Raw genomic sequence first — 9495 nt, 5'->3', positions numbered from 1 at the left:
GAGAATGAAAATCCACACTGATCTGATCTGAATCATAATTAGTTTCATTAAACAAAAGTAATATTAATAAGTAGCACAATGTAACATCACTGTGTGTAGTTACGTTGTTAAAGCTAGCTGTTAGCTTTGGCGTGTTCTCCTCTTGTTAAAGCTAGCTGTTAGCTTTGGCGTGTTCTCCTGTTAAAGCTAGCTGTTAGCTTTGCCGTGTTCTCCTCTTGTTAAAGCTAGCTGTTAGCTTTGCCGTGTTCTCCTCTTGTTAAAGCTAGCTGTTAGCTTTGCCGTGTTCACTTGTTAAAGCTAGCTGTTAGCTTTGCCTTGTTCACTTGTTAAAGCTAGCTGTTAGCTTTGCCGTGTTCTCTTGTTAAAGCTAGCTGTTAGCTTTGCCGTGTTCACTTGTTAAAGCTAGCTGTTAGCTTTGGCGTGTTCTCCTTTTGTTAAAGCTAGCTGTTAGCTTTGCCGTGTTCTCTTGTTAAAGCTAGCTGTTAGCTTTGCCGTGTTCTCTTGTTAAAGCTAGCTGTTAGCTTTGCCGTGTTCTCCTCTTGTTAAAGCTAGCTGTTAGCTTTGCCGTGTTCTCCTCTTGTTAAAGCTAGCTGTTAGCTTTGCCGTGTTCTCCTCTTGTTAAAGCTAGCTGTTAGCTTTGCCGTGTTCTCCTTTTGTTAAAGCTAGCTGTTAGCTTTGCCTAGCTTAAAATCCATAACAGAAGCACTTAAAGCAAACTGGTCTAAACGTTGTTAAACGACTGGTTCGTTCATTCTGAACAGAAACTTGAACACTTCTCTTAGTTTGTAATTCTAATAAAACCAAACACTTAAGTCTTCACAATGACTTCCTCTGTAGTTGTAATGTTAAAGCTTCGCAGTCTGAGCGTCAGAGAGCAGCTCCTCCTCCTCCTCCTCCTCATGTCCACTTTTCTAACAGCTCTGAACTAACCGAGCAGAAAACTCGAGCCTGCAGCTCCTACTGAAACATGACAACTTCTCTGACACTGAGTCTGGTCTGAGTTTAATTATTTAAGTGTCTGAATTTTAAACTCTATTTTAGGACTCAACCTGTCCCCCAGTGCACAGTCAGCGCTCGTCATGACATCAGTCTGTCCTCGAGTCCACTCTGAGAGGACACGGTGTGTCCAACACGTCAGCACAGGTCTGCTCCTAAAGTGAAGCAGATTTTAGCTGCATGCTAACCGTGCAAGTTTGACTGCTGGATCTGTAGTTTTTATACATGTTTGTTAAACTCAAGCAGCGAAATGACGTATCAGCAGGCTGCAGCGTATGCAGGAAAAACAGTCGAGAGCAAAAGCAGGCAGAACATAATCCACCCTAACGACATCCCGGCTCCATCAGCGTGATCTGAAGATGATTTAGCTTCTTATTAATCTCTATTAGCAGACATCTGCATGCTAACCGCTAACAGCTAACAATCTGTTCTAGATCTAAAATTCAACTCGAGATAGATTACCTTGACGGTGTCACAAAAGCTATTGAGTGTTCTGATTTCCCGACTTCCTTGAATGCCTCAGATCGACCTCCGTTCAACAAACCTGTCATGTGCAAGTAGTGTTCTTCTCCTCTTGAGGACAGACCTGACAAAGCTTCATGTTGGCTTGTTCCTAACCTGCATCATGATGTTATTTCAGCAAACTGAAGAGCCGTTAATTAAAGTCAATCACAAGAGAAACGGCTTCTTTTTCTGTAAACGATGCAGCACGCGGAGAAGGAAGTCTGGACTGGAAGTCGTTTATTGCTAACCGCCGGTTACACGCCCGGCATGTTCACCGGCGTCCCCAGAGGCTGTAACGTCGTCAGACTGTAGCCGATGGGATCTGAGGTAGCTCAGGAACAAACCTTGAGTAGATAGTGCATGATGGTTTAAAGGACACAGCTCGCTGTTTGTTTGAGAAGTTTTACAGCGTCCCACAGACATGACTGCAGATATAACAAGAGGAGTCACATGCAGACCCACTTTACATAGAGCATGAGATCAATAGCTCCCCGGAGAGAGGCTACAGACTGACGCTCTGCACGGACTCTTTAAACAGGTCAGATCCTGAGGCTGAAACCAGGTCACACTTTAACCATATAACTGCTGCATTGGCCTGAATATAAGAACATGTTAGCATGTTGATATTAGCTCAAAGCCACACTCTACCTAAAGTCTATAAGAGATGCTAATGCTAACTAGCGCTCTGAAGTTCTCTAAAGGTTTCATGTAAACCAGTTTGAACTTTCTGTGCTACGTTTGGTTTCAACCATGCGACCGTGGAGTCTTCTTCCAGCCTGCAGCTGACCAGCACAGCAGAATGAATGGACCCAAACTGGTCGCAGCGCCTCGTTGAAGAATTTGATTATTTGGATAATTAAACTGAAATTGTGTTGACACCCTGAGAGCCTCAGTTTGTCCTTTACACTCTCACAGTCTGTGTTCTCTTCGTCCACCTGCCTGACTCTGCGTGTCTCCTGACCTCCCCTAAAGAGGCGGCAATTACCCAGAGTGCACTGCTCTCACCCACCTGTGTGTAATTGCAGGGAGAGCGAACGGCCCGATGATTTACTTGGTTGTTGTAAAAGCTCACACAGAGCGGAGAGCTGAGCCGCAAACGCACGCACGCACACACACACGCACACACACACACACACACACACACACACACACACACACACACGTGTTTGTAAAAGCTGCTTCACTCACTCCTCTGGTCACGCTGTGTGTCTGTCAGGAGGAAGTGATGCTCGTGCGTTTGGTCGGTTAGTTGATCAATCGATCTGATCGAGAACACAGATGTGACACATGATTCAAAGTGGACCGAAGGAATCAAATCCGTCTCCGTGGTGGAGCTGCTGATGATAAAACGTCTCCTCACATGTGACAGCTGGCTGAATGTTCCTTTCACTGGTAAACACCATCGGGACAGAAGAGCACAGTTGGTCCTCTTCACACACCCCCGATGCCCCCCCCCTCACACCCACATGTCCCCGTCAGCTGATCCTCAGAGACAGACTGTCAGAGTCACGTCGTCGGAGCGACACACGGCGCTGCTGTCCTTAGAAAGGCTTTTCATTTGATCCATCCACAAACAGTGACTCAGTTTGGTCTTTAAAAAGTCTTTAATGCAAACATGCAGTTTTTTATCTTTCATTGTTTATGTCAGGATATTTGTTTCATTGTTTAACAAGATGAAACTTATTTATTTAATGATGTGCTTCTATATCAGCCCTACGTTACCATGAATAACGCTCTTTGTTATCTTTGTGTGTGTGTGTGTGTGTGTGTGTGTGTGTGTGTGTTGACAGGGGCAGGGGGAGGTGTCAGCTGGAGGCTCAGCCATGGAGGGGGACTGTCTCAGCTGTATGAAGTACCTCATGTTCATCTTCAACTTCTTCATCTTCGTGAGTTCGGACTCTCTGCAGTGGCTGTGCTGCTCTCACCATCATGCTGCTCAGTGAACCTCATGTATATTACACATGAACATTAGTCAGAGCTTTGTGAGGGGGGGAACCTTTGGCTCCTCTGCATCAGGAACACAATGATTGGTTGTTTGCTGTCTCGCTCAGACGAGAGTTAGCCTCCTCATGGTGGCTCGGCAGAGAAACGTTAATGTCTGCAGCCTTTGGTTACAAATAACAATAATAATAATGTTCACTGTTAAACATCATAAAATCCAGAGCTGACCCTACACCTGCATCTCTTTTACCGCCATGTTTGACAGCTCGTCCAACTTCCTGTTGAGCTTCAGAACACTTTCCTTTTCTGACCCGATGTCTCCGGCTTCATCATTAGATTGAATCCTTCCCAACAGGCAGTTTAAACGTTTATCGTCTTTACTTTGAAGTGGATCCTGCAACACTTTTAAATCGGAGTTTAATGTGGAGTAAAATCTAAACTGAGGTTCTTCATTGAGCGGGTTTTAAAAGAGTGCACCATCATTTAAATTCAAACTGAAGTTGTGTTTAAAATGAATCCTTGTGTTCAAAGTGTCTGAAGTTTAACCCTCTGTGTGCCAGCTGGGCGGCTCCTTCCTGCTGGGGGTGGGCGTCTGGGTGCTGGTGGACCCGATGGGCTTCAGGGAGATCGTGGCGGCCAACCCGCTGCTGTTCACGGGCGTGTACGTCATCCTGGCCATGGGCGGCATGCTGTTCCTGCTCGGCTTCCTGGGCTGCTGCGGAGCCATCAGGGAGAACAAGTGTCTGCTGCTCTTTGTGAGTCTGATCCTCCGTCTGTGCTTCTAGGGCTGCACGGTGAGCCACAGAGAGGGCCCGGTTCTTCATGTTCTCTCACATTGAAATAACCAGAGCTCCTCTTGTGCTGCACTCAGGCTCAGGTACAACTTTAGCATCAAACTGGGACCTAAAGTCAGGTTCTTTACCTGAATGTGTTCGTCTGTCTGAGGTTCAGGTGTTTGTTTGTACTTTTAGTTTTGATTGACACATCAGCTCGGAGTGGGATAAAAAAAACTCTGAAGCAAGAAAATATTTCAGAATTGATTAGATCTGATGATGCTGAGAGATGACATCACAGTTGGTTTATGATCAGTCTGACGTCATGATGCTGTTAAAAGCATCAGCACAGCTCTGATCGTTACATGAGAGCAGAACAAAACAAGTGCGCCCTCTAGAGGACGGGAAGGTGATTCACATCTGCAGAATGAGATCGTTCACTCATAATTATTCTGAATATTATCACACACAGGGTTTTATTCACAGCCAGCGAGCAGTGCGTCATATATTTATTAATCACAGGACATGTGAATGTCAGAGAACAAAATAAACAAGTAAAGAACTCAGATATCAGTGAAACGTGTCTGTGTGCCAATGTAAGATATGTTTATGACTCATGTCTCTGCCGTGTACGTGATGAACATCAGAGTGTTACAGTTCCCTGTTTGTGTCCTCTCAGTTCTTCATGCTCATCCTCTTCATCTTCCTCGCTGAGCTGGCTGCTGCCGTCCTCGCCTTCCTGTTCAGAGAACACGTGAGTAAAACCAGCTCGCCCCGCCACAGCAGAACTTTACCTTGTTCTTTATTATATATACCATATATATTTACATTATTATTCTATTTTAATCTAAATGTTACCATCATGTAGTGAGTGAGTCATGTAGCCCAGTGCATCATGGGTAAGCAGGGACACTTCCTTACAGTGTAACACCCTCATCCACACTGGTCTCTACAGAGAGCCGCTTTGAGAGACGGTTTCACCATCAAACATTCAGACGTGTGCAGGTTTAGGTTTAAAGCCGTGTTGCTGCTTCAAGCTGAAATAATCACAAACTTAAAAAACGGGTCGAGGTCACGCACTTTGCAGCTTTTCTCTCTGGAGGCTCGGTGTTTCCTGGAAGTTTTTACACATGAGCTCACATGGAGTGGACGCGTGTCTGTCCTCCAGGGTTTGAGTCGGTGTGTGAGAGCGCTGTGAGGGAGGGACATGAATATTTGATCCTTTATTTGGAGCAGAAACACACCAAGAGAACTACAGGAACAAAGAGTGTCTATCAGACAGACTATCGACTGTGTTTGTGTCTGCAGTTAACCAGAGAGTACTTCAGCCTGGAGCTCAAACGTCACTATCAAGGTCACAACAACACCGACGTCTTCACCTCCACCTGGAACGCCATCATGACCACGGTGAGTTACCTGATGACACTCCGTTAGCTTTTGAACCCGGTGTGATATTATCACCATCCATGAAGAACAGGTTTACAACATTTTCCGAAGGGCCACATTTGTAGAAAGTGAACTGATAAAGAAATGCAGCTGACCGTATTTAAAGATGGCCGACGCGTCCACCTCCTCTGGGCGCTGCCATCTCACTCCCTCTGTTTGAGTAACCTGGAAAGCTTTTTGATAAATAGGATCAATAGTTCTTCCGTCTTCAGTCCCCTCTCCTCGTCTCTGTCTTCACAGTTTGACTGTTGTGGCGTCAGCGGCCCCGAAGACTTCTCCGAGTCTCTCTTCAGGCTCCTGAGCCCGGCCCAGCAGGTCCCGGAGGCCTGCTGTCAGAGGAGCAGCTACGTCAGCGTGGAGCAGTGTGTGAGCGGCAGCGTGACCTTCAGACACAACAAGGTCATCACAGGAAACACACTCTTCACACACACACACACGTGCGCCACCAGAGAGGAATGTACTGTGAAAACATGAGAAATACAAAGTTACAGCTTCATGTAGCTTTAGTCCAAAGCGACGCACATCTGAGAGTTAATACAACACAAGCAACAAGACAGGAGGGAACGAAGTCAGGAAGAGCTTCAGGTGTGATCGGACAGGTGCTGACAGGCAGAGCACAGAGGGAGCGCACAGGGTGTGAAGAAGCATCATCATCATCATCAAAAGCATCAGTATCATTAAGGTCAGAGGTGTTCATAGAGAGTTTGGTAGCTCGTTCCACCACCGGGGGGCGACAGAGAAGAAGAGTCTAGTTAGAGACTCAGGGCCCTGATGTGATGGGAGCACCAGGAGCCTTTCATTGGCAGAGCGTAGTGGGCGGGACGGAGTGTAGACCTGGATGAGGGCGTTCAGGTAGACAGGAGACGTTTCTGTTGCTGAGGACTGTCCAGCAGCTTCAGCCAGACGCAGTGATTCAGCTCCCGACAGTCGTGCCGTTTCTGTCGAGTGGCCCCGCTTGAAGCCAGACCGAGTCCAAGAGATTGTTCTTGGACAGGAAGGACGTGAAGCCTGGTTTGGGTTGAGGTGCTTTTATTAGCATAATAATATAGCAATAGATAATATGAGCAATAATTCTATTAATAATAATTGATGATATTTCCAGGCTGTCATGTTCCCTCATGTGTGTCTGTGTCTGCAGGGCTGTTACTCTGCGATGGTGGAATACTTTGAGATGTACATCTACACAGCCGGAGCTCTGGCCATCGTCGTGCTGACGATCGAAGTATGACGTTTTATCTTTTGTTCCCATAAGCAGGTTCAGGGCGGTTATGTTGGACTGAGGTTCAGCACAGAGAAATATTATATCTAGGTTAATTGTTAAGTCTTACTCACTGAACGGCGTTACTACAGGACTTATCTGTGCTGTAATGTTCAAAGCTTTTATTTTGAAATTGAAGAAACTGGTTTGGAAATGTTTTGTGGAAACTAAAACTTTGTTTAACTAAAACAAAATCTCTTTTTTTAAATGTAAAATTAAATGAAATCAAACAGAACTTTAAAACCTGGAATGCTTTAATTTGTTTTCCTACTTTGTCTCCAAACCCTAAAAAACAACTGATTTCTATCAATAATATTTATCCAGTATTATAATAACACAGTTTATGTTTTGTCAACTATTATAAGGAATTCATTTTAAAGACATGAAAACACATAACAAAATGAAACTAGTAAATGTCAGTAACTAGAGTCAGAATAAAAACATGAATAAGAACGTCGCTGATTATTTTTATTAAAAACACTGAAGAAATGAAACTGTAGGAAATGACATCATGAGATCTATTCCTGTTTGTTTGTTAGAAACTCAAAAAGAAGCTGTTTCAGGAAACAGTTAAACCTACTTTCAAAATAAAACGTTATATTTGTGAGCCTTGTTAACGAAGCCCGAAGCGGACATGCATCCATACATTTATTTACTCTGTTTTATTATAAAGTTAAACTCTGTTAGATGATTGAGTTTTTAACAAACAAACAAATCAAATGTCTGGATGCATGTCTGCTTACAGGAAGTGAGTCAGCACTCAGGGGCGGGCCTACATGTTGCCATCAAGAACAAAAGCTTCCTGCTATCACAGACAAATGAAGTGAATGATGTCAGCTGTGAAACAGGAAGTTGTAACACTCTCGTGCTCTCTCTGCAGCTCTTCGCCATGGTGTTCGCCATGTGTTTGTTCAGAGGGATCCAGTGACAGCCGTGTCCACGCTCCGTCACCACCAGCAGCCGTCCGACCGGCTCAACATGACTGTAAAATATGAAGCGTACTGTACAGTGATCGTTCACGTGTCTCGTTGGTTTTGTGACATCGTTTTGTATCACAGCGGTGGAGGGGCGTTTGTTTCACCTGCTTTGGGCACGAAGACACAAACAGGAAGTTACCTGCGACCTGAGGGGGCGGGTCTGCACTGGTCTCTATAAACCTAGGATTGACACCTGTACTAAGAGGTTCTACGAGTTAAACAGTGAGTGCAGCCTGAGTTATAGATGGTCTCAGCGCGGGTCCAGGAAACCAGAAGATTACAGCCTGACTGTAAAGCGGATTCAGCCGTGATGTTTGATCTTCGGGCTCGTGGAGAGTCTGCACAGTCTGCTCATTTTATCTCACAGTGAGTCTCAGACGCTCTCAGCTGTCAGGACTTATCATGAGTGTGAAGATGATCAGAGTCAGAGCTGCGTGAACACGTCAGGCCTCATGCAAGAACACTTCTTATTTTTACTGTGAGGATTTGCTCTTCTAAAAAAGAAACACCTAACTGTCCTATCTGCAGAAACCTGCCGTTAATTCCTTTCTGAACTTGATCTGCTCAACTCTGATTTGTCAGGTGTTACTTAGCCATGTGACGGGACAAAAGAGCTGCGCCATCCGAAGCGGGATGAATGCCGTCTCTTCCTATCAGACCAGGCCTTCCCCAGAATGTCTGCCAGTTATCTATGAAGCCCACAAGGTCAGCTGGACACCACCTCGACAGCCAGCGGTCGACTGAGGACATGCGGCTGTACATGTCATCACTGGTCAGGTCAGGCAGGGCTCCAGAGACAGCTACAGAGTCCCACGTCCTCTGAGCAAACGCACTCACCAACTTTAGTGACTTGTTGTAATGAAGAAAGTCCAGCCTCCAGTTTGAAGTGTTTCTTGCATGAGGCTCGTCAGACAGTCTTAGACGTGATTGGTCACTACACTGTCGTGTGTGTGCGTGTTTAAGTCAGCTGTGAAACATGAACGTGTGTTTAATGTGTTGATATGTAAATATTCCTCTGTATGCCTGTGCACAGTGTGTTCTCCTCTCTGTACACTTTAATTATAATCTTTATTATTTCTGTGGTTATAAAATGAAATGAGGCTAAAAAACATGTTTCTGTTTGTTCTCGTATAATCGCGCTGATTGATATTAAACTGATTTCTGTCATTGTGGTGTTTATAATTCAACTTTAGGAGGATCGATGTCATGCTGCTGTCGGATGTATATACAGTATCTTCATATATACATACATACATACATATACATATATACATATACAGCTAGAAGGTTCCTGGTTCGCGTCCCGGTTCAGACGTAGCGGGCCTTTCTGTGTGGAGTCTGCATGTAGGTATGCCGGTTACTCCGGCTTCCTCCCACAGTCCGAAGACATGCTCGTTAGGTTCACTGGTGTGAGTGTGAGCGTGAAAGGTTGTCTGTCTCTTTCTGTCAGCACAATGATTGACAGGTGACCTGTCTAGGTAAGCCCGCCTCTTGCCCAATGATAGGCTCCAGCCCCCTGCGACCCTGATAATAACAAAATTAAATTAAAGGTTTGGCACAAGAAGACACTCGCAGGCCTCTTCTCACTAATTCTTGACTA

General features: G+C 45.1%; 1 protein-coding gene across 1 annotated transcript in view; it reads left to right on the top strand.

Annotated features, from left to right (window-relative positions):
• Positions 1-9053, top strand: part of LOC138606824 (tetraspanin-18B-like) — a 19547-nt gene extending 10494 nt beyond the window's left edge. The window contains exons 3-9 of the mRNA XM_069679290.1: positions 3291-3386; positions 4002-4196; positions 4894-4968; positions 5523-5621; positions 5901-6059; positions 6799-6882; positions 7799-9053. Coding sequence (XP_069535391.1) covers positions 3324-3386; positions 4002-4196; positions 4894-4968; positions 5523-5621; positions 5901-6059; positions 6799-6882; positions 7799-7846 — 723 coding nt within the window. The 5' untranslated portion in view covers positions 3291-3323 and the 3' untranslated portion in view covers positions 7847-9053. The remainder of the gene's footprint in view (positions 1-3290; positions 3387-4001; positions 4197-4893; positions 4969-5522; positions 5622-5900; positions 6060-6798; positions 6883-7798) is intronic.
• Positions 9054-9495: the final 442 nt, after the last annotated feature.

Source organism: Semicossyphus pulcher, unplaced genomic scaffold, assembly GCF_022749685.1.
Source record: "Semicossyphus pulcher isolate SPU_LCO1_2020_fin unplaced genomic scaffold, fSemPul1.0.p SCAF_38, whole genome shotgun sequence".
NCBI classification, from domain to species: Eukaryota; Metazoa; Chordata; class Actinopteri; order Labriformes; family Labridae; genus Semicossyphus; species Semicossyphus pulcher.
Note: the sequence above shows the minus strand (reverse complement) of the source record. Positions and strands in the feature narration are given on the sequence as shown.